Raw genomic sequence first — 25,664 nt, 5'->3', positions numbered from 1 at the left:
GTGTGTAGGCTATGCTGGGCTAGGGAGACTATTGTGTGTAGGCTATGCTGGGCTAGGGAGTCTATGCTGGGCTAGGGAGGCTTTTGTGTGTAGGCTATGCTGGGCTAGGGAGACTATTGTGTGTAGGCTATAAAAAATGCAGAATATGAACGGACTGGAGATTTTCAACTATATGATTCTGAATCTGATTTTATCCACAGCTGATATTAACTAACAAGGTAGTAGGCTGTGTATTATTGTTCTTATTGTTGGTTATGAATGAAAATAAAAATATATGTAATTAGCCTATATTGTTAATGTATTATCTGTAATAACCTAATAATAGACGTTGAAGGCTAAGGAACAAAAAATAGTGGTCTTAGTTGGCAAGAGTTTTTACTTTCCACTTCGGTGTTAATGTTGTTTTTGAAAATCTATTTTAAATGTCAAAAACCGCCACCATCGATATAGTCATATGTGAATAGTAAAGCAAGTCTTTTCAGGGCAACTGAGGTGTAGCGGGAGAGAGAGAGCGCGAGGGAGGGGGCGTGGGTCACCTTTTGTGGAAATACATCAACCAAGACTGCCACAAGCATCAGATTTCTCGCTGTGAGAGAGAGGGGGGATAGCGCTCGCTTTATTGAGAGAGACGAAGAGAGAGAGGGCGAGGGAGAAACAACTCTGGACGACTGAAGACTTGCTGTTGCCACAAATACATAACGACAGAAACACCTAAAGAAAAACAGCTAAATACATCTGTAAAAGTTACAGATCGAGCCATGGACGGGATGGTAGCATTTGGACGCGCTTCGCTCTCGTGCACCTTGCTGCTTTGCTTTTCATTGCAAGGTAAGACTTGGATTTCACGCGTCCCCGTCTGTTTTATATTAGAAAGTAAATGTTGTTTTCGCCCACTGCTGCTGGTTCCTCTTGGCTGGAGGCTATGAATCTCTTCATTGCCTGTACGGTTGTTTCTCCTTCAACTATCGCAGTGCGTTATATCATAGTAGGCTATGGACTGCGTATCACATTACGAAAGTGTTTTACATGCGTTAGTGGGTTATACAACTTTATTGTACCTTGTGCATATTTTGTTTCCTTTGGCAATTTGTTCTTGTCACCCGCTTTATGTGAAAACAACCTGTTATTGAGTGCCAGTCGGTGCCAAAATAACAGGTGTAAATCGAGACTTTGAAAATCTCGGCATTTGTGTCTGGAGAAATGCTGGACTTGTCAGTGAACTATTTTTAAATTATTAGAGAACAAATACTTACATGTAGGCCAACTCTTTGATGCGCAGCACATTTTGAACGAAGTGACGGATCATGTTAAATTCGTGAGATGTTTTAGGGGTTAACCCAGACCGCACTTTTCCTTTGTAGTCGTGTGGGAACCCCTTGCTCCGCAGTAGAGTGCACTTCCGAGCGCACAACGGACTGCAGTAGCCTGTAGCTGAGCCCCGGCGGCCTATCTCGGCCGGAATGACCGCTATGTATTTGATCTATGATCAATGAGCTAGCTTTTCAGAATGCGTCGGATGGGGTGTGATGTGCCTCGGACTATACGGAGTGTTATTAAATTGATTGATATGTGGGCCTTTATGAATTATGGGTAGGCCTACTCACAACCTTACCGGTAGATAACACTAACCTTATGATTTATTTATAGTTTGCATTATCTGCCCCACATTTGAGCAACGTTTCATGCTTTCAAACGCTATCATTTAGTTTTTCCACTCCACTGTTCTCTTGTCTCTTATGGATAAAAAGGTTGCTAGGCTACATACATGTTGAGGTATATAAATAACGAGTGCGGTTCTGTAGGCTGTTTGGTCTTTTAGGGTGGGGTGTGTCCATTTGGCCAAGGCACGCACTGCATCTCTCTCTTTCTCTCTCCCCCTCTCTCTATACTTATCTATTGCTCTCCCTCACCACTGCCTCTCACTCATCATCTTTAAAAATAAAAACATATCTGCAACTTTCTGTCTTTCTCTTTTTTTCCTCCATCAAAAATCCCCCTCTTTATCTCCCCAATCTGGATCTCTGCCTACCTGAGTTTAACTGGCTGGTGTTCAGCAACACCCCTCCCTCTCTCTACACCCATCCCTCCTTTTCTCTGCATCCCTCAGTCTCGCCAGCTCCATTCATCCCTCGCTCTGCACCATCCTTCACTCTCTCCAGCGACCCTCCCTTTTCCCTTTAAACCTCTACCACACCGTTCTCAGATCTCCACTACCCCCCGTCCTCTCCACCCCCCGTCCTCTCCACCCCCCGTCCTCTCCACCCCTGCTCCTCCTCCCTCCATCCACTCTTCACCTGGTCTTTGAGACAGTTGTTCTCTGGGCTGTGTTGCTGTGGCTGTGTGTATATGAGCCCAGTCCTTCATGATGCCACTGTGTAGACTGTGTGTCTGAGACTAAACAGGTGTCTGTACTAAAAGCCAAAGCCAGCTAATGGATAGGCTGGTACCTCACGTAGGAGGCTGGATACAACAGTGGGTGGTCCCTTGATTGTAGCTAAGTGAGCTCCTGTTCTTAGCTCTTCCAGTCCCCACCCCTGGCCCTTTAGTCTGCACATAGGACAGTATGAAACACTAGTCCCCGCCTCCACAGCAACCAGTCCAGGTCCAAGACACGCCTGCAGCACTCCCCTAAACTTTAGTGCAGTACGCCTCTCTCTCACTGTAAAAGGGGACAAGAATGCTCCCTCTCCTATCTTCCCTTAATCTCACCCCCGACCCCTCCTCCCTCCCTCCGGCTCGTTTGTCTAATAATAGCAGGTTTCTCTGTGGGAGACTGTCGCACACATACACACCTATAACACGCTACACACTCACTACAAAACTATTCCACGGTGCACCAAAAAGGACCACAGGACACAACACCCCACACAGTGTGTGTGACACAAATATGCGGTGATGACATCAAGGCCGTCCCAGTGTGCTTTGCATGCCTGTACTGACGGCAATGCAATTGACCTGTGACCGGTTGAACCGTACAGGTTGGAAATGTCTCCCTCGGCATACCATACAATGTCACCCAGAGTTAGAATCATCAACAGCCAAACTTCTAGAACAACGTCATGCCAGACAGGGATCAGAAAGATTTGTCAGATTGAGGATTATTTCTGATTAGGAAAGTTACTTTTTAACTAGTAAATGACTGTATCACACCTGTTCTTTGCTCTGAGGCACTTGATGTGTTGGAAGTTCCAGAAGCTTGGCATCGGGGGAAAACACGTGTAGTGTATGCAGCATTTGTCACGGCTGTCGTAAGAACGGGACCAAGGCACAGCGGATGTTGAGTTCCACGTATTTCATTCAAAGAGAAAACAAAAAACAAAATATATCAATAAACGAACAACTAAACGTGACTACGTGATGCACAAACGCGAAACAATATCCCACAAACACAGGTGGGAAAAATAGCTACTTAAATATGATCCCCAAATAGAGACAACGATTACCGGCTGCCTCTAATTGGGAATCATACAAAACACCAACATAGAAAATATAAACTAGAACACAACATAGAAATTATAAACTAGAATACCCCCTAGTCACGACCTACTACACCATAGAGAAACAAGGGCTCTCTATGGTCAGGGCGTGACAGCAGTTGTCTATTGTAATTTGTTGTGTGGGTTTAGATAAATGTTGGTGGGTTTTGTTGGTAGAAAGGTGCTTTTGCTGCTTTCACGTCCTAAAAGTGGTCGCTGGCTGTACTGTCTCAGCCTTGCTCTCTTGTGGTGAGAGGGGGTGGGGTTGGGTGAGGAAGGGTGAGGGGGGGCTCACTGAGAAGGGTGGGGTCGAGTTAGGAAGGGTGAGAGGGGTCACTGGGAAGGGTGGGGTCAGGTGAGGAAGGGTGAGGTGGGGGGTGGGTCACTGAGGAGGGTGGCAGAGAGAATCGCGAAGACAGGCCGTCAGCTGAGTTCAAGGTGCTGTAGGAAACTCTGAGCTTCCACCCTTTGTCTATCAACTCCTTAATTCCCCCAGTCATTTCCTTGCTTTAATTTCTACTTGTCCCGTCGGCATCAAACCCCCCCCCACGCTGCCATGTGTAATTATTATGGTATTAGGGCAGAGAAATTAAAAGCCTGCCATTTAGCCAGTGGAGATAAAAGCCAGTGGGCTTCTTCAAGCTCTTTTTAAGTGGGTTAGGGGCGCTGATGGTATTCTAAGTTAGCACACACACACACGATCCATATTGATTCCTCTTATTGTGCAACAGCTCTAAACAATGATAACTAACACCACTCTGAGTGACAGGTCGATAAGGGCTGTTTTGAGGGAGCGAGCTGGTATTTGCCCCCTTTGTCGTTTAACCTGGGGGTGTACAGATAGATGTAGGATCTTAATTTGATCACTCTTTTGTTGCTGAGAATTTTCTGGAAAATGTACATTAACAAAAATGTCCATTAATTATAATTCACTTAAGAATTCCCATTTCCTGTTGCTGCAGGATTGTTTTCCTGCTGTAGAAAACTGGCTCAAATTAAGGTCCTACCTTTGTAGGTGCAGGAGCACTGGGACTGCTATTAGTTTGGGTGATTCATGCTTCTCCACTGGGTTTGGGTTAGAGGGGAGATAGATGGAGACGGAGCTGAACTGAAGGTCCTATAGTAATGAGTGGTATTCCTATGGACAGGTTGGAGCTCGTCCTGAGTGTCTGTGCATTCAAACATTGTTTCTCCGGCAGAGAGGGGCTGCCTCTTCACAACACAATGGTGCTAATCCAAAAACACACAAGACTTTACAACGTTGGGCCCCATTCACCACCAAGACACCGTACTACACCGGTCCAGTCATACAAATCAAATCAAATCAAATTTTATTTGTCACATACACATGGTTAGCAGATGTTAATGCGAGTGTAGCGAAATGCTTGTGCTTCTAGTTCCGACAATGCAGTAATAACAAGTAATCTAACTAACAATTCCAAAACTACTGTCTTGTACACAGTGTAAGGGGATAAAGAATATGTACATAAGGATATATGAATGAGATGGTACAGAGCAGCATAGGCAAGATACAGTAGATGGTATCGAGAACAGTATGTACAAATGAGATGAGTATGTAAACAAAGTGGCATAGTTTAAAGTGGCTAGTGATACATGTATTGCATAAGGATACAGTCGATGATATAGAGTACAGTATATACGTATGCATATGAGATGAATAATGTAGGGTAAGTAACATTATATAAGGTAGCATTGTTTAAAGTGGCTAGTGATATATTTACATCATTTCCCATCAATTCCCATTATTAAAGTGGCTGGAGTTGAGTCAGTGTCAGTGTGTTGGCAGCAGCCACTCAGTGTTAGTGGTGGCTGTTTAACAGTCTGATGGCCTTGAGATAGAAGCTGTTTTTCAGTCTCTCGGTCCCAGCTTTTATGCACCTGTACTGACCTCGCCTTCTGGATGATAGCGGGGTGAACAGGCAGTGGCTCGGGTGGTTGATGTCCTTGATGATCTTTATGGCCTTCCTGTGACATCGGGTGGTGTAGGTGTCCTGGAGGGCAGGTAGTTTGCCCCCGGTGATGCGTTGTGCAGACCTCACTACCCTCTGGAGAGCCTTACGGTTGAGGGCGGTGCAGTTGCCATACCAGGCGGTGATACAGCCCGCCAGGATGCTCTCGATTGTGCATCTGTAGAAGTTTGTGAGTGCTTTTGGTGAGAATCGCGGAGACAGGCCGTCAGCTGAGTTCAAGGTGCTGTAGGAAACTCTGAGCTTCCACCCTTTGTCTATCAACTCCTTAATTCCCCCAGTCATTTCCTTGCTTTAATTTCTATTTCCATTTCAGTGATTTGGCAGCTTTCCTTTCATGTGATGTACAGTGCCTTGCGAAAGTATTCGGCCCCCTTGAACTTTGCGATCTTTTGCCACATTTCAGGCTTCAAACATAAAGATATAAAACTGTATTGGGACACAATCATGAAGTGGAACGACATTTATTGGATATTTCAAACTTTTTTAACAAATCAAAAACTGAAAAATTGGGCGTGCAAAATTATTCAGCCCCCTTAAGTTAATACTTTGTAGCGCCACCTTTTGCTGCGATTACAGCTGTAAGTCGCTTGGGGTATGTCTCTATCAGTTTTGCACATCGAGAGACTAACATTTTTTCCCATTCCTCCTTGCAAAACAGCTCGAGCTCAGTGAGGTTGGATGGAGAGCATTTGTGAACAGCAGTTTTCAGTTCTTTCCACAGATTCTCGATTGGATTCAGGTCTGGACTTTGACTCGGCCATTCTAACACCTGGATATGTTTATTTTTGAACCATTCCATTGTAGATTTTGCTTTATGTTTTGGATCATTGTCTTGTTGGAAGACAAATCTCCGTCCCAGTCTCAGGTCTTTTGCAGACTCCATCAGGTTTTCTTCCAGAATGGTCCTGTATTTGGCTCCATCCATCTTCCCATCAATTGTAACCATCTTCCCTGTCCCTGCTGAATAAAAGCAGGCCCAAACCACGATGCTGCCACCACCATGTTTGACAGTGGGGATGGTGTGTTCAGCTGTGTTGCTTTTACGCCAAACATAACGTTTTGCATTGTTGCCAAAAAGTTCAATTTTGGTTTCATCTGACCAGAGCACCTTCTTCCACATGTTTGGTGTGTCTCCCAGGTGGCTTGTGGCAAACTTTAAACAACACTTTTTATGGATATCTTTAAGAAATGGCTTTCTTCTTGCCACTCTTCCATAAAGGCCAGATTTGTGCAATATACTTGTTGTCCTATGGACAGAGTCTCCCACCTCAGCTGTAGATCTCTGCAGTTCATGATCATGGGCCTCTTGGCTGCATCTCTGATCAGTCTTCTCCTTGTATGAGCTGAAAGTTTAGAGGGACGGCCAGGTTTTGGTAGAATTGCAGTGGTCTGATACTCCTTCCATTTCAATATTATCGCTTGCACAGTGCTCCTTGGGATGTTTAAAGCTTGGGAAATCTTTTTGTATCCAAATCTGGCTTTAAACTTCTTCACAACAGTATCTCGGACCTGCCTGGTGTGTTCCTTGTTCTTCATGATGCTCTCTGCGCTTTTAACGGACCTCTGAGACGATCACAGTGCAGGTGCATTTATACGGAGACTTGCTTACACACAGGTGGATTGTATTTATCATCATTAGTCATTTAGGTCAACATTGGATCATTCAGAGATCCTCACTGAACTTCTGGAGAGAGTTTGCTGCACTGAAAGTAAAGGGGCTGAATACTTTTGCACACCCAATTTTTCAGTTTTTGATTTGTTAAAAAAGTTTGAAATATCCAATAAATGTCGTTCCACTTCATGATTGTGTCCCACTTGTTGTTGATTCTTCACAAAAAAATACAGTTTTATATCTTTATGTTTGAAGCCTGAAATGTGGCAAAAGGTCGCAAAGTTCAAGGGGGCCGAATACTTTCGCAAGGCACTGTATGCCACTGTAGTGGTGACTCTCTGCTGGGTTCATGTAGACCACATTGCAGTGGAACAATTAAGCTTTCTGCATAAATCCTCATGATAGTGGATGAATGTTACTGTGGACAGGGTTTAAGTCGTCCTAACCTTTTCAAATCCAAACTAATGCTCTTTCTTATCTCTGTTGTTTGTTCTCTGTGAAACCCCACGGTGGGAGAAATTCTAACAGCCCAGTTGGTGAATTGGCAGCAGGCAGGCAGGCAGGCAACGGTGGGCATCTGGGTATGAAATGACAGGTTTCACGGGGTTAATCCTAGTTTGAAGTCAGCTAGCGGAGGATGTGGTTCACAGAAACACTCCTCAGAGCTTTTCATCCTAATATCATCAAAGGTCTTCAAAAAGAGCAGCTAGAGCCGTGATTAGAATGCTGGGATGCGGACACACACACACACACACACACACACACACACACACACACACACACACACACACACACACACACACACACACACACACACACACACACACACACACACACACACACACACACACACTTTAATAGTTTTGATTAACTTGGTCACTGTTCTAATTTCTCTCTTACCCTATCTCCTGTCTGTCTCTCTCCCTCTGTCTCCATCCTCCCTTCTTCTCCTCCCTCGCTCTAGACCTTTTTTGTTTTGGGTAATGGTGGCTCACTGGAGGGAGTCGTTGATGTGTATTGATGTTTGTGGTGATTTACTGTGATGTGTTTGGAGCTACTGCTTTTGTGCACAGCCCAGAGAGGATACTGGGAGGAAGGTCCTGCTGTGATGTGTGCGTTGGATAGGGTGCTGGCCTGGGATGTTTTTAAATCCAACCTGGGAGATGTTTGACCCCAGCTTTAGGACTTATTTTTTAATTACTTAAAAATAAGACACACCCCTTCCCTCTCTGTTTCCTCAGCAAACATCCCAGTGTTTGTTCACCTCTCTCTCTCTCTCTCTCCCTCTCTCTCTCTCTCTCTCTCTCTCTTTCTCTCTTTCTCTCTTTCTCCCTCTCTCTCTCTCTCTCTCTCTCTCTCTCTCTCTCTCTCTCTCTCTCTCTCTATCCGCCCTCTCTCTGTTCTATTCCATTCAACACAACATTCTTAAACAGTAAAGACACTACAGGGTTCAAAGAGAAGGAGAGGGACAGAGAGAGATTGGGGAGGGAGGAAGAGAGGTTAGAGGGACAGAGAGAGATTAGGGAGAGAGGGAGAGATACGGAGAGAGGAAGCTGACTACTAGTGCCTTTGATTTCTCCATGGTTGCTGCTTCAAGGCTGTCTTGTCATTAGTGGCTTCATGGGGTTTTAAGGGGAGGAAGGAAACAGAGAGGGAGAGAGGATGAGATCAAGGGATGGGACGAGGGGTGATTACAGCTGACTTGTGTTACTGCAGTTCCCGATTGTTTTGTTGTCTCAAGGGAGGAAGATGATACAGATGATGATGATAGTGAAGAGAGGTGGCCGGGGGGTCGTAGGTCATTTCAAGTGCAGCCTTGAAAGGAGAAGGAATGGGGGTTGGGGGGCTGTATTGCAAGGAACATTTAAGATTCAAAAGTTATTTGGGAAGATAAGGTTAAGTGCTGCCGATGCATTGATTGGCAGTGCAGTAGAAACATGCTGCGCCAAAGAGCCTTCATTCAGGATCTATGGGGCTTTTTAGGCATTCAGCACACACAGAGAGGAGGGTTTGGCTGTTAGAGCTACATATAAATATGTGTCGGGCAGAGTGGGAGAGAGAGGAAGGATCATGGCCTACAAATTCCATCTATTGCACGCTACAACATGGCAACCCCCACTCATGTTTCTTGGTCAGCAGTTGTTCCTGGTTTGTCCAGACTGAAAGAGGGAGATGCACACACGCTCACACACACACACACACACACGCACGCACGCACGCACGCACGCACACACATACAGCTTAGGAATACCAATTAGGAAGTCTGTGGAAAACCCCATGATCTTCAGTTTACCGGCAGACAAGAAACCCTAACCCCTCTGGACATCCCCCGTCTCCCCTGTCTGTCTGCCTGTTCTGAGCTGGGTCTTGGGTCCTGTGGGAGCTTCTCAAGCTGTTGCTTCTCAGACGTCAACAGTTGCCTCAACAGCAGTTGTAGAACCCTTCTCAAACACGAACCCCTCTCCTCTCCCACCCTGTGTCCTTTCACACCATGCAGCATGCTACAGGCTGAGGACGGAACTAGAGGAAGGCTGCATAGACAGTTAGTGGACCTTATGTGTTTCCCCCCTGACTAACGTGGTTGTTTCAGGACTCGCATTAGAGCTGTGTTTGGGAGTGGTCTTTACATGGTAGACTAAGGTTTTGGAGAGAGTGTGAGTGGATGTTGGGTGTTTCCCCCCTGACCAACATGGCTGTTTCAGTACTCGCATTAGAGCTGTGTTTGGGAGTGGTCTTTACATGGTAGACTAAGGTTTTGGAGAGAGTGTGAGTGGAGGTTGTGTGTTTGAACGCACCCCTTGCTGAGTGAGTTGTTTGCCCCTCGTCAGTCAGTCAGTGGCAGCCCTGTTAAGCTTAAAGAATGGTCAACAAATGGCAGTTGTGTAACAGGGGTTCTTTTCAATCTTATCGCCATCCCATGGAATGTGACAGAGAGTTCACCAAGCTAAAGAGCTGTGTGTGTGTGTGTGTGTGTGTGTGTGTGTGTGTGTGTGTGTGTGTGTGTGTGTGTGTGTGTGTGTGTGTGTGTGTGTGTGTGTGTGTGTGTGTGTGTGTGTGTGTGTGTGTGTGTGTGTGTGTGTGTGATGCAGGGATTTACTACTATTATTACTATTTTTTCTTCTTTCATCTCCAATCTCCAGTTCAATGTTGTCTCATTCTGTTAAAGGAGAACATATACATTCCTCTGTGTGAGACATTTCTCCTGCTTTATAATGTAGTTAATGGTTAGCTGGACATGGTTAACCTCACTGTTTGACAAACCCTGCAATATAAATTATTCACGGAGAGGAGGAGCAGGAGGAGAGATGGAGCAGGAGGACAGATGGAGCAGGAGGACAGATGGAGCAGGTGGACAGGTCGCAGGAGGACAGGTGAAGCAGGAGGACAGGTGGAACAGGAGGAGAGATGGAGCAGGAGGACAGATGGAGCAGGTGGACAGGTCGCAGGAGGACAGGTGAAGCAGGAGGACAGGTGGAACAGGAGGAGAGATGAAGCGGTGGAACAGGAGGAGTGATGGAGCAGGAGGACAGATGGAGCAGGTGGACAGGTGAAGCAGGAGGACATGTGAAGCAGGAGGACAGGTGGAACAGGAGGAGAGATGAAGCGGTGGAACAGGAGGAGTGATGGAGCAGGAGGACAGATGGAGCAGGTGGACAGGTGAAGCAGGAGGACATGTGAAGCAGGAGGACAGGTGGAACAGGAGGAGAGATGAAGCGGTGGAACAGGAGGACAGGTGGAGCAGGAGGACAGGTGAGGCAGGAGGACAGGTGGAACAGGAGGAGAGATGAAGCGGTGGAACAGAAGGACAGGTGGAGCAGGAGGACAGGTGAAGCAGGAGGACAGGTGGAACAGGAGGAGAGATGAAGCGGTGGAACAGGAGGACAGGTGGAGCAGGAGGACAGGTGAAGCAGGAGGACAGGTGAAGCAGGAGGACAGGTGGAACAGGAGGAGAGATGAAGCGGTGGAACAGGAGGACAGGTGGAGCAGGAGGATAGGTGGAACAGGAGGAGAGATGGAGCGGTGGAACAGGAGGACAGGTGGAGCAGAAGGAGAGGTGGAAGAGAGAGACAGACTCGAAGCATACAGGAGGGAATGTGTGTGTGTGATCATGTGTGTGTTCACACCAATTTCAGCTTGTGTGTGTGTTTGAAAGTGTACTGTACTGTATACATATGTTTTTGTCACTGTGTGTGTGTGTGTGTGTGTGTGTGTGTGTGTGTGTGTGTGTGTGTGTTTGTATACAGTAGAGGTCGACCGATTAATCGGAATGGCCAATTAATTAGGGCCGATTTCAAGTTTTCATAACAATTGGTAATCTGCATTTTTGGACACCGATTATGGCCGATTACATTGCAATCCACGAGGAGACTGCATGACAGGCTGACCATCTGTTATGCGAGGGCAGCAAGGAGCCACGGTAAGTTGCTAGCTAGCATTAAACTTAACTTATAAAAAACAATCAATCTTAACATAATCTATAGTTAACTACACATGGTTGAGGATATTGCTAGTTTATCTAGCTTGTCCTGCGATGCACATAATCACATAATGTGGTGCCTGTTAATTTATCATTGAATCATAGCCTACTTCACCAAACGGGGGATTTAACAAACGCATTCGCGAAAAAAGCACTGTCGTTGCACCAATGTACTTAACCATAAACATCAATGTCTTTCTTAAAATCAATGCACAAGTATATATTTTTAAACCTGCATATTTAGTTAATATTGCTTGCTAACATTAATTTATTTTAACTAGGGAAATTGTGTCACTTCTCTTGCGTTCTGTGCAACAGAGTCAGGGTAAATGCAGCAGTTTGGGCCGCCTGGCTCGTTGCGAACTGTGTGAAGACCTTTTCATCCTAACAAAGACAGCCAACTTGATTTTACAAAAGCTCATTTTCGAAAAAAGCACAATCGTTGCACAACTGTACCTAACCATAAACATCAATGCCTTTCTTAAAATCAATACACAGAACTATATATATTTTTAAACCTGCATATTTAGTGTAAAGAAATTCATGTTAGCAGGCAATATTAACCAGGTGAAATTGTGTCACTTCTCTTGCGTTCATTGCACGCAGAGTCAGGGTATATGCAACAGTTTGGGCCGCCTGGCTCGTTGCGAACTAATTTGCCAGAATTTTACATAATTAAGACATATCATTGTAGGTTGTGCAATGTAACAGCAATATTTAGACTTATGGATGCCACCCGTTAGATAAAATACAGAACGGTTCCATATTTCACTGAGAGAATAAACGTTTTGTTTTTTCGAAGTGATAGTTTCCGGATTTGACCAAATGAATGCCCTGAGGCTCGAATTTCTGTGTGTTATTATATTAGAATTTAGTCTATGATTTGATATTTGATAGAGCAGTCTGACTGAGCGGTGGTAGGCAGCAGCAGGCTCGTAAGCATTCATTCAGACAGCACTTTCCTCCATTTGCCAGCAGCTCTTCGCTGTGCTTCAAGCATTGCGCTGTTTATGACTTCAAGCCTATCAACTCCTGAGATTAGGCTGGCAATACTAGAGTACCTATTAGAACATCCAATAGTCAAAGGTATATGAAATATAAATGGTATAGAGAGAAATAGTCCTATAATAACTACAACCTAAAACTTCTTACCTGGGAATATTGAAGACTCATGTTAAAAGGAATCACCAGCTTTCATATGTTCTCATGTTCTGAGCAAGGAACTGAAATGTTAGCTTTCTTACATGGCACATATTGCACTTTTACTTTCTTCTCCAACACTGTGTTTTTGCATTATTTAAACCAAATTGAACATGTTTCATTATTTATTTGAGACGAAATTGATTTTATTGATGTATTATATTAAGTTAAAATAAAGGTGTTCATTGTTCATTCACTATTGTTGTAATTGTAATTATTACAAATATATACATAAAAATCGGCCGATTAATCGGTATCGGCTTTTTTTGATCCTCCAATAATCGGTATCGGCGTTGAAAAATCATAATTGGTCGACCTCTAGTATACATATTTCCTAAGTCTGAGTTAAGGTCGCTCTCTGTGAGAAATGGGGCTTCCCGTTAGCTGAGAGTGAAGGTACAGTAGTGTAACATCAGGAAACAGATCGTATGTCCACTACAGTGAAGGTACAGTAGTGTAACATCAGGAAACAGATCGTATGTCCACTACAGTGAAGGTACAGTAGTGTAACATCAGGAAACAGATCGTATGTCCACTACAGTGAAGGTACAGTAGTGTAACATCAGGAAACAGAGCGTATGTCCACTACAGTGAAGGTACAGTAGTGTAACATCAGGGAACAGATCGTATGTCCACTACAGTGAAGGTACAGTAGTGTAACATCAGGAAACAGATCGTATGTCCACTACAGTGAAGGTACAGTAGTGTAACATCAGGGAACAGATCGTATGTCCACTACAGTGAAGGTACAGTAGTGTAACATCAGGAAACAGATTGCATGTCCACTACAGTGAAGGTACAGTAGTGTAACATCAGGAAACAGATTGTATGTCCACTACAGTGAAGGTACAGTAGTGTAACATCAGGAAACAGATCGTATGTCCACTACAGTGAAGGTACAGTAGTGTAACATCAGGAAACAGATCGTATGTCCACTACAGTGAAGGTACAGTAGTGTAACATCAGGAAACAGATCGTATGTCCACTACAGGGCCAGGCTCGTCAGGTGACTGCCCGCAGGAAACCCACTGTCTTTGTTTGTTGGAGGTGTAGCTTACCTCTGCTCCTCTCCCAGGACGACCACAGCCTCATAGCCCCCTTCTCTCTCCACTATGACCAATAAAGCCTGTGTGATGGAACAGTAGTGGAGAGGGTAGCAAGTTTTAAGTTCCTCGGCATACACATCACAGACAAACTGAATTGGTCCACTCACACAGACAGCATCGTGAAGAAGGCGCAGCAGCGCCTCTTCAACCTCAGGAGGCTGAAGAAATTCGGCTTGTCACCAAAAGCACTCACAAACTTCTACAGATGCACAATCGAGAGCATCCTGGCGGGCTGTATCACCGCCTGGTATGGCAACTGCACCGCCCTCAACCGTAAGGCTCTCCAGAGGGTAGTGAGGTCTGCACAACGCATCACCGGGGGCAAACTACCTGCCCTCCAGGACACCTACACCACCCGATGTCACAGGAAGGCCATAAAGATCATCAAGGACATCAACCACCCGAGCCACTGCCTGTTCACCCCGCTATCATCCAGAAGGCGAGGTCCGTACAGGTGCATCAAAGCTGGGACCGAGAGACTGAAAAACAGCTTCTATCTCAAGGCCATCAGACTGTTAAACAGCCACCACTAACACTGAGTGGCTGCTGCCAACACACTGACACTGACTCAACTCCAGCCACTTTAATAATGGGAATTGATGGGAAATGATGTAAATATATCACTAGCCACTTTAAACAATGCTACCTTATATAATGTTACTTACCCTACATTATTCATCTCATATGCATACGTATATACTGTACTCTATATCATCGACTGTATCCTTATGTAATACATGTATCACTAGCCACTTTAAACTATGCCACTTTGTTTACATACTCATCTCATTTGTACATACTGTACTCGATACCATCTACTGTATCTTGCCTATGCTGCTCTGTACCATCACTCATTCATATATCCTTATGTACATATTCTTTATCCCCTTACACTGTGTACAAGACAGTAGTTTTGGAATTGTTAGTTAGATTACTTGTTATTACTGCATTGTCGGAACTAGAAGCACAAGCATTTCGCTACACTCGCATTAACATCTGCTAACCATGTGTATGTGACAAATAAAATTTGATTTGATTTGATTTTGAACTTGACTTTAACAGAGACAGACATTGGTGGGATAGAGTTACAGAGGAAACACAGTTAATATCCTCCTCAAGTCACAGCGTGTTCTCTACCTCTCTACCTATCTCACCTCTCTACCTCTCTACCTCTCTCACCTCTCTACCTCTCTACCTCTCTACCTATCTCACCTCTCTACCTCTCTACCTCTCTCACCTCTCTACCTCTCTACCTATCTCACCTCTCTACCTATCTCACCTCTCTACCTCTCTCACCTCTCTACCTCTCTCACCTCTCTACCTCTCTACCTCTCTCACCTCCTTAACCCCTTTCTCTGTCTTACATATGGTACCTTCAGAAAGTATTCATACCCCTTGACCAATTACACATTTTGTTGTGTTACAGCCTGAATACCAAATTAATGAAAAATATTTTTTTTCTCATCCATCTACACACAATATTCCGTAATGACAACGTGAAAACATGTTTTTAGAAAGTTTTGCAAATTTATTGAAGATTAAATACAGAAATATCTAATTTACATAAGTATTCACACCCGTGAGTCAATACTTTGTCAAATCAAATCAAAATAAAATAAATTTTTTAGCAGATGTTAATGCGAGTGTAGCAAAATGCTACATGCTAATTCCGACAGTGCAGTAATATCTAACAAGTAATCTAACAATTCCACAACAACTACCTAATACACACAAATCTAAAGGGGTGAATGAGAATATGTACATATAAATATATGGAGGAGCGATGGCTGAGCAGCATAGGCAAGGTGCAATAGATGGTATAAAATACAGTATATACATATGATATGGGTAATGTAAAATGTGTAAACATTATTAAAGTGGCATTATTTAAAAAGTGGCATTGTTTAAAGTGACTAGTGATCCATTTATTAAAGTAGCCATTGATTGGGTCTCAGTGTAGGCAGCAGCCTCTCTGAGTGGTGTGAACAGGCAGTGGCTCGGGTGGTTGTTGTCCTTGATGATCTTTTTGGCCTTCCTGTGACACCTTCCAGTCTCCCAGTCCCTGCCACTGAAAAGCATGGCCATAGCATGATGCTACCACCACCATGTTTCACGGGAGGTATAGTGTTAGACGGCGATGAGCTGGTTGTCTCATCAGACCACAGAATATTTTGCCTTACGCTCTCAGAGACTTTCATGTGCCTTTTTGCAAACTCCAGGCGTGCTGTCATGTGCCTTTTTCTCAGGAGTGGCTTCTGTCTCGCCACTCCCACAAAGCCCAGATTGGTAAAGTGCTGTAGAGACGGTTGTCCTTCTGGCAGGTTCTCCCATCTCAGCCAAGGAACTCTGTAGTTCTGTCAGAGTGGTCAATGGGTTTTTGGTCTCCTCCCTAACCAAGGTCCGTCTTGCCCAGTTGCTCAGTTTGGTTGGACAGCCTGCTCTAGGCAGAGTCTGGGTAGATCCATATTTTTCCCCATTTCCCAATGATTGGAGACCACTGTGCTCTTGGAACCTTTCAACACTAGAAATTGTTTTATACCCATGCCCAGATATATGCCTCATCACTATTCTCTCTTGGAGCTCTGCGGACAGTTCCCTGGACTTCATGGTATAGTTTTTGCTCTGTCATGCACTGTCAACTGTGGGATCTTATACAGAAAGGTGCATTTCTAAATCATGTCCAAACTATTTTATTGGCCACAGGTGGACTCCAATCAAGTTGTAGCAACATCTCAAGTATGATCAGAGGAAACGGAATGCGCCTGAAGTCAGTTTGGAGTGTCATAGCAAAGGGGTGTGAATACTCATGTATTCTCTCTCTTCTATCTGTCTTTCTCTCTCTTCTACCTCTTTCTCTCTCTTCTATCGGTCTTTCTCTCTCTTCTATCTGTCTTTCTCTCTCTTCTATCTGTCTTTCTCTCTCTTCTATCGGTCTTTCTCTCTCTTCTATCTGTCTTTCTCTCTCTTCTATCTCTTTCTCTCTCTTCTATCTGTCCTTCTCTCTCTTCTATCAGTCTTTCTCTCTCTTCTACCTGTCTTTCTCTCTCTTCTATCTGCCTTTCTCTCTCTTCTATCTGTCTTTCTCTCTCTTCTACCTGTCTTTCTCTCTCTTCTACCTGTCTTTCTCTCTCTTCTACCTGTCTTTCTCTCTCTTCTACCTGTCCTTCTCTCTCTTCTATCGGTCTTTCTCTCTCTTCTATCTGTCTTTCTCTCTCTTCTATCGGTCTTTCTCTCTCTTCTATCGGTCTTTCTCTCTCTTCTATCTGTCTTTCTCTCTCTTCTATCTCTTTCTCTCTCTTCTATCTGTCTTTCTCTCTCCTCTATCAGTCTTTCTCTCTCTTCTACCTGTCTTTCTCTCTCTTCTATCTGCCTTTCTCTCTCTTCTATCTGTCTTTCTCTCTCTTCTACCTGTCTTTCTCTCTCTTCTACCTGTCTTTCTCTCTCTTCTACCTGTCCTTCTCTCTCTTCTATCGGTCTTTCTCTCTCTTCTATCTGTCTTTCTCTCTCTTCTATCGGTCTTTCTCTCTCTTCTATCGGTCTTTCTCTCTCTTCTATCTGTCTTTCTCTCTCTTCTATCTTTCTTTCTCTCTCTTCTACCTGTCTTTCTCTCTCTTCTACCTGTCTTTCTCTCTCTTCTACCTGTCTTTCTCTCTCTTCTACCTGTCCTTCTCTCTCTTCTATCTGTCCTTCTCTCTCTTCTATCTGCCTTTCTCTCTCTTCTATCTGTCCTTCTCTCTCTTCTATCTGTCTTTCTCTCTCTTCTATCTGTCTTTCTCTCTCTTCTACCTGTCTTTCTCTCTCTTCTACCTGTCTTTCTCTCTTCTACCTGTCTTTCTCTCTCTTCTACCTGTCCTTCTCTCTCTTCTATCTGTCCTTCTCTCTCTTCTATCTGCCTTTCTCTCTCTTCTATCTGTCCTTCTCTCTCTTCTATCTGTCTTTCTCTCTCTTCTATCTGTCTTTCTCTCTCTTCTACCTGTCTTTCTCTCTCTTCTACCTGTCTTTCTCTCTCTTCTACCTGTCCTTCTCTCTCTTCTATCGGTCTTTCTCTCTCTTCTATCTGTCTTTCTCTCTCTTCTATCGGTCTTTCTCTCTCTTCTATCGGTCTTTCTCTCTCTTCTATCTGTCTTTCTCTCTCTTCTATCTCTTTCTCTCTCTTCTATCTGTCTTTCTCTCTCTTCTATCAGTCTTTCTCTCTCTTCTACCTGTCTTTCTCTCTCTTCTATCTGCCTTTCTCTCTCTTCTATCTTTCTTTCTCTCTCTTCTACCTGTCTTTCTCTCTCTTCTACCTGTCTTTCTCTCTCTTCTACCTGTCTTTCTCTCTCTTCTACCTGTCCTTCTCTCTCTTCTATCTGTCCTTCTCTCTCTTCTATCTGCCTTTCTCTCTCTTCTATCTGTCCTTCTCTCTCTTCTATCTGTCTTTCTCTCTCTTCTATCTGTCTTTCTCTCTCTTCTACCTGTCTTTCTCTCTCTTCTACCTGTCTTTCTCTCTCTTCTACCTGTCTTTCTCTTCATTTACAGTTCACAGTTATCTGTCTGTCTTACCTTCTCTACCCATTTACCTCTATCACACCCCTCTCTTTCTCTCTCTTTCACCACTCTACCCCTCTGTCCCTCTTGCACTCTATTACCCCTGTCTATCACACTCCTCTCCTCCATCTTTCCTGTCCTCCTCTGTCCCTCTCCATCTCTTCTCTATGCCAGAGACAGATCAGAGATGAGTGCCTGGACCGTCTGTTGCTAATCACCACCACAATAGGATCCACAGCAGGGTGACAGCGGGAGGTCTCAGATCGTGATTTCATTCCAAGTTTGATTGACATTCCCACTAATAAATAACGGTAATCAGGCCGGAGGGGTTTGAAGTGCCGGTGATTCCCACAGATAACACAGTTAACTGACATGTCATTTCTCAATAAGAGTTGGCAGACAGTCTGAGCTTTCACTCTATGGCATTCTCTCTCTCTCTCTCTCTCTCTCTCTCTCTCTCACTCACTCACTCACTCACTCACTCACTCACTCACTCACTCACTCACTCACTCACTCACTCACTCACTGTCTGTCACTCTCTCACTGTCACTCTCTCTCTCTCACCCTCACTCACTCACTCACTCACTCACTCACTCACTCACTCACTCACCCCCCCCTCTCTCTCTCTCTCTCTCTCTCTCTCACCCTCTCCTACACACTCTCATTCTTTCTCACACTCTGTCTCTATCACTGTATCACTAAGCACAGAACTGAATTGAATACCTAGATTTATCTTTTATTAGTTTATATTACTGTGATGCTACATAAGTAGAGTATCATATCATTTCATAGTGGATTTCATCTGATCCAGCCCAGCACTAGGAAGAACTATCTTGCGTTGTCCAAAATCATATTTAATATTGAATCGATAGGGTCCAATTTCGGTTACGACTCTGTAATGCTAAATTATTCAAAGTGACTTGTTCGTCTGATCTATGTGATGGATGGTAATTGATGTTGGACTTAAGAGACTCCTAATTGATTCATGCCTGTTGTTATGAAGGACTAAAGTAATTGAAATGCCCCTTATGGGCGTCCATCTTGCTTTCTCCCTGGACGGATGGATCACGATGATAATGTTAAAGTTCATTAAGGGGGAATGGTATAGGGAAAGGACATGGATGGTTTAGGGCCCAGATTGAGAGAGCGAGAACACCAGGTACCACTAAAACAGCATCCTATTATTCTCATAACCCTCCCTAAAGCCCCACCCCACTGGGTGTCTCCGTAGCCATGGTAATGAACGATGCGGACTAGAGGTCAACCGAATATGATTTTTCAAAGCCGATGCCGATTATTGGAGGACCAAAAAAGCCGATACCGATTAATCGGACAATTTTTATTTATTTATTTGTAATATTGACAATTACAACAATACGGAATGAACACTTATTTTAACTTAATATAATACATCAATAAAATCAATTTAGCCTCAAGTAAATAATGAAACATGTTCAATTTGGTTTAAATAATGTAAAAACAAAGTGTTGGAGAAGAAAGTAAAAGTGCAATATGTGCCATGTAAGAAAGCTAACGTTTCAGTTCCTTGCTCAGAACATGAGAACATATGAAAGCTGGTGGTTCCTTTTAACATGAGTCTTCAATATTCCCAGGTATGAAGTTTTAGGTTGTAGTTATTATAGGAATTATAAGACTATTTCCCTCTATACCATTTATATTTCATTAACCTTTGACTATTGGATGTTCTTATAGGCACTTTAGTATTGCCAGTGTAACAGTATAGCTTCCGTCCCTCTCCTCGCTCCTCCCTGGGCTTGAACCAGCAACACAACGACAACAGCCACCATCGAAGCAGTGTTACCCATGCAGAGCAAGGGGAACAACTACTAGAAGGCTCAAAGCGAGTGACGTTTGAAACGCTAATAGCGTGCGCTAACTAGCCAGCCATTTCACTTCGGTCACACCAGCCTCATCTTGGGAGTTGATAGGCTTGAAGTCATAAACAGCGCAATGCTTGACGCACAACGAAGTGCTGCTGGCAAAACGCACGAAAGTGCTGTTTAAATGAATGTTTACGCGCCTGCTTCTGCCTACCACTGCTCAATCAGATACTTAGATACTTGTATGCTCAGTCAGATTATATGCAACGCAGGACACGCTAGATAATATCTAGTAATATCATCAACCATGTGTAGTTAACTAGTGATTATGATTGATTGTTTTTTATAAGATAAGTTTAATGCTAGCTAGCAACTTACCTTGGCTTACTGCATTCGCGTAACAGGCTAGTCTCCTTGTGGAGTACAACGAGAGAGAGGCAGGTCGTTATTGCGTTTGACTAGTTAAATGTAAGGTTGCAAGATTAGTTCCCCCGAGCTGACAAGGTGATAATCTGTCGTTCTGCCCCTGAATGAGGCAGTTAACCCACCGTTCCTAGGCCGTCATTGAAAATAAGAATGTGTTCTTAACTGACTTGCCTAGTTAAATAAAGGTTAAAAAAAATTTGGCACCCAAAAATACAGATTTCCGATTGTTATGAAAACTTGAAATCGGCCCTAATTAATCGGCCATTCCAATTAATCGGTCGACCTCTAATGCGGACCCTCCTCGTCAGTCAGGCATCAGTGAGCGCGTGCAGGGGCAGTTGGGGTGTGTGTGTGTGTTAATGGGCGGTGTGTGTGGGTGCGTCCGTGCCTGCGCATACTGAACAGTGTGTCAGGGTTGAACTGGTTAATCAAAGGGCCAGAGAGGACACATGTTCATTAATAAGGCCTCTCACAAAGGAGGACACGAGGAGGGAGGGAGGCAGATCAGGCCGTTGTTGGTGCTACTGGCTCTCTCTACTTCTGCCCTGACTGATACAGCTGGCATAGCTGATGTGGGTGACTGTGTTACTGCAGTGAGTGACACTATGTGAGGGATACTCCTGGTTGTTTTATTGTGTACCTAATAGTGCCTGAGTGTCTGTCTGAGAGAGGTAGGAGTATTCTATTCAATACTGTGTGTCTGAATTTAAAGTGTTTTCTGCCGAAGGGCAGTATACTGCAGCACTACCCCACATCTCTCCCCCTTCCTCCTCCTCGCCCTCTCCCACCTCTTTATCAACCTCTCTCCCTGTCTCCCCCCTCCCTCTCGCCCTCTCCCCACATCTCTCCCCTTCCTCCCCCTCGCCCTCTCCCCACCTCTTTATCAACGTCTCTCCCTGTCTCCCTCTCCCAGCTCCCCCTCTCCCCACCTCTTTATCAACGTCTCTCCCTGTCTCCCTCTCCCCCCTCCCCCTCGCCCTCTCCCCACCTCTTTATCAACCTCTCTCCCTGTCTCCCTCTCCCCACCTCTTTATCAACGTCTCTCCCTGTCTCCCTCTCCCCCCTCCCCCTCGCCCTCTCCCCACCTCTTTATCAACCTCTCTCCCTGTCTCCCTCTCCCCCCTCCCCCTCGCCCTCTCCCCACCTCTTTATCAACATCTCTCCCTGTCTCCCTCTCCCCCCTCCCCCTCGCCCTCTCCCCACCTCTTTATCAACATCTCTCCCTGTCTCCCTCTCCCCCCTCCCCCTCGCCCTCTCCCCACCTCTTTATCAACGTCTCTCCCTGTCTCCCTCTCCCCCCTCCCCCTCGCCCTCTCCCCACCTCTTTATCAACCTCTCTCCCTGTCTCCCTCTCCCCCCTCCCCCTCGCCCTCTCCCCACCTCTTTATCAACATCTCTCCCTGTCTCCCTCTCCCCCCTCCCCCTCGCCCTCTCCCCACCTCTTTATCAACATCTCTCCCTGACTCCCTCTCCACCCCCCCACCCTGCCCTCTCCCCACCTCTTTATCAACATCTCTCCCTGTCTCCCTCTCCACCCCCCCACCCTGCCCTCTCCCCACCTCTTTATCAACCTCTCTCCCTGTCTCCCTCTCCCCCCTCCCCCTCGCCCTCTCCCCACCTCTTTATCAACATCTCTCCCTGTCTCCCTCTCCCCCCTCCCTCTCGCCCTCTCCCCACCTCTTTATCAACATCTCTCCCTGTCTCCCTCTCCACCCCCACCCGCCCTCTCCCCACCTCTTTATCAACGTCTCTCCCTGTCTCCCCCCCTCCCCCTCTCTCAGTAGCTGTGGTTGTAGGAATAGGAACAGAACTACATTGTTAAGACATTCTTCAGGCTGTTGGAATGCAGGTATTAATGGAGGCTGATTAAACACACAGCGAGGAGAGGAGAGAACAGGGAAATGAAGAGAGAGAGGGAAGGAAGATATGGAAAGGAGGGTAAGTGTGGATTAGGGGGAGTGGTATAGGGAGGTAGACTGAGGCACCGAAAAGGGAGAGACTCAAGAACAAAAGGAGTTGTTGATTTCTAACCAGGATGTGATGGGTCGTGTGCGTGTGCGTTTGTGTGTGTGTGTGTGTGTGTGTGTGTGTGTGTGAGTGAGAGAGAAGGGGAGGGTCCTTGTTTATTTCCCAGGTTTATAGCTCTGAGTGTGTGCTTGGAATGTATTCTTCATTAACTGAGCTAACGGTGCAATATCTGTGTATGTGTGTGTGTGTGTGTGTGTGTGTGTGGCAGGTGGAGGTACTGTGGGCCCTCAGTGTGTGTGTGTGGGAGGTGTAGGTACTGTGGACCCTCAGTGTGTGTGGGGGGGGGGGGGGGTATTTGTCACTATCAGCCAGTGGCCTGGGGAGCATGTGAACATGACTTTAGTTCAACCTGGTCTGGAATCTGGATTTAATGGGGGTTATAAATAGGAGGCTGTGTGTGTGTGATTTTGTGTGTGCTGGGAGGTCGATTGTTTGTGTGAGTTTGTGTATGTATGCTGGTGGGTCTGGTGTGAGTGTGTGTGTGTGTGCTGGGGTGTCGGGTGTGTGTGTGAGTTTGTGTGTGTGTGCTGGGGGGTCGGGTGTGTGTGTGAGTTTGTGTGTGCTGGGGTGTCGGGTGTGAGTGTGAGTTTGTGTGTGCTGGGGGGTCGGGTATGTGTGTGAGTTTGTGTGTGCTGGGGGGTCGGGTGTGTGTGTGAGTTTGTGTGTCCTGGGGAATCGGGTGTGTGTGTGAGTTTGTGTGTGCTGGGGTGTCGGGTATGTGTGTGAGTTTGTGTGTGCTGGGGGGTCGGGTGTGTTTGTGAGTGTGTGTGTGCTTTGGGGTCGGGTGTGTGTGTGAGTGTGTGTGTGCTGGGGGGTTGCGTGAGTGTGTGTGTGCTGGGGGGTCGGGTATGTGTATGAGTTTGTGTGTGCTGGGGGGTCGGGTGTGTGTGTGAGTTTGTGTGTGCTGGGGTGTCGGGTATGTGTGTGAGTTTGTGTGTGCTGGGGGGTCGGGTGTGTGTGTGAGTGTGTGTGTGCTTTGGGGTCGGGTGTGTGTGTGAGTGTGTGTGTGCTGGGGGGTTGCGTGAGTGTGTGTGTGCTGGGGTGTCGGGTGTGTGTGTGAGTTTGTGTGTGCTGGAGGGTCAGGTGTGTGTGTGAGTTTGTGTGTGCTGGGGTGCCGGGTGTGTGTGTGAGTTTGTGTGTGCTGGGGTGTCGGGTGTGTGTGTGAGTGTGTGTGTGCTGGGGTGTCGGGTGTGTGTGTGAGTGTGTGTGTGCTGGGGTGTCAGGTGGGTCCCACAGTGATAGCAGTACCAGCTGGAGATGGGGCCTGAGGGGGGAATGAGTGTAAACCAACTAAAGACGCTAGATGGTGCCTCCATGGATACAACTACAACTATCCCTCCATTCATCCCTCTCTCTCTCGCTCTCTCTCTCGCTCTCGCTCTCTCACTCACCTTTTCTCTCTTTCTCTTTCTCTCTCATTCTCTCTTCCTCTTTCCCCCAATCAAGAGACTGTGAACCATCTTCCACCCAACTGGCTATTCAGAAAATTTGACATTTTAGGTCAAAGTCAGTAATAATTGTAGATTTCAGATTGAATAAAACCATGGTGATTCCATCTCTACATATATGTATCTACAGTATGTACCCATCCTTCTCCTTCTGTCTCTCCAATCCCTGTAGCTCTTCCTGATTTCTGACTCTATCCATCCTGTCATACTGTTGACCATATGAATCCTCTCCTCCACCCAGCTGGTGGTATGATCCCTGTCAAAGTCAAACCCTGCTGCTTTTGGCAAGTAGAGGACATAGGTGGAGCCAGAAACTACCCCCGCCCTCCCCTACCCCCTTTCCTTTCGTTCCCTCGGCCACCCCCACCCCCACTCCTTCCGTCTGGTATGCATGCCCGCTTGGCGCTGGGTGAATACGGGGGCAGTTGGTCCAACGGTTCAGGAGAGCATCAAACCCATCCACTACATCGGCACGACAGGCCACACCAAGCCAGCCAAATACTGTGGGCCACAGCAACCGGTAGCCAACTAACTAACCAGTAGCATCAAGCAAATCCCCAACCCATAGCTACTGTACATACAGAAAAGACAACAGGAGAGATGTCATATGAGTCCGTGTGTTTTCCACAGAAATGATCTCGGCCTCATGGCTACATGGCTGCAGCCAAAACGAACCACCTAACCCCACACGGCTCACTCTACCTGTGGCTACACATCCGTTCATCTCTCTCTGGTCCTGGCTTTCTCTCTTTCTCCCTCCTCCTTCCTCTACTCTCTCTTCATTCATCTCTCTTCCTTTCCTCTCCTCTCCCATTCTCTATCTCCTTTTCTTTTTCTCTCTCGTTCCCTTTTTGGGTCGGACAGTGACTGCAGAAACAGTTGGGATAGAGGGAGGACAGGGTGAGGGGGACAGGGAGAGTGAGGGTGACAGGGATAGGGAGAGTGAGGGCGACAGATGGACAGATGAATGCTGTAGATCAGGTTACACACATTCAGTGACAAGACCGTCTGTTTCTCTCACCCTCCCGTCGCTTTCCGTCTGTCTGTCTGTCTGTCTGTCTGTCTGTCTGTCTGTCTGTCTGTCTGTCTGTCTGTCTGTCTGTCTTTACTCATAGCTATTCCCATTCCCCCCTCTACCTCTCTGGTATTCTCTCTTTCTCTCTCATTCGTCTTCCTTCTGGCTATACCTCTGTCTCTCTCTCTACCCCCTCTTCGCTCTCCTTCTGCCCTCTCTCACTGCTCTCACTCTCGGCTCTCCCTCCCCTCTCTCTCTCTCTCTCTCTCTCTCTCTCTCTGTCTCTCTCGGCTCTCCCTCCCCTCTCTCTCCCTGTCTCTCTCTCACTGCTCTGACTCTCGGCTCTCCCTCCCCTCTCTCTCTCTGTCTCTCTCTCACTGCTCTGACTCTCGGCTCTCCCTCCCCTCTCTCTCTCTGTCTCTCTCTCTCACTGCTCTGACTCTCAGCTCTCCCTCCCCTCTCTCTGTCTCTCTCTCTCTCTCTCTGTCTCTCTCTCTCCCTCCCCTCTCTCTCTCAC

General features: G+C 45.9%; 1 protein-coding gene across 2 annotated transcripts in view; it reads left to right on the top strand.

Moving 5' to 3' along the window:
• The first annotated feature begins 543 nt into the window (after positions 1 to 543).
• The window catches only part of LOC139422783 (basal cell adhesion molecule-like), a 100,050-nt gene continuing 74,929 nt past the window's right edge, over positions 544 to 25,664 (top strand). For both annotated transcript variants that reach the window (XR_011635758.1, XM_071174130.1), the window contains exon 1: positions 544 to 828. Coding sequence is in view for 1 of the 2 variants with exons in the window: in XM_071174130.1 (XP_071030231.1) it covers positions 759 to 828 (70 nt within the window). In the remaining variant the exon portion in view is untranslated. The remainder of the gene's footprint in view (positions 829 to 25,664) is intronic.

This window comes from Oncorhynchus clarkii, chromosome 2 (assembly GCF_045791955.1).
Source record: "Oncorhynchus clarkii lewisi isolate Uvic-CL-2024 chromosome 2, UVic_Ocla_1.0, whole genome shotgun sequence".
Classification (NCBI taxonomy): Eukaryota; Metazoa; Chordata; class Actinopteri; order Salmoniformes; family Salmonidae; genus Oncorhynchus; species Oncorhynchus clarkii.
The sequence above is the reverse complement of the archived record's forward strand: the minus strand, read 5'-3'. Positions and strand labels throughout refer to the sequence as shown.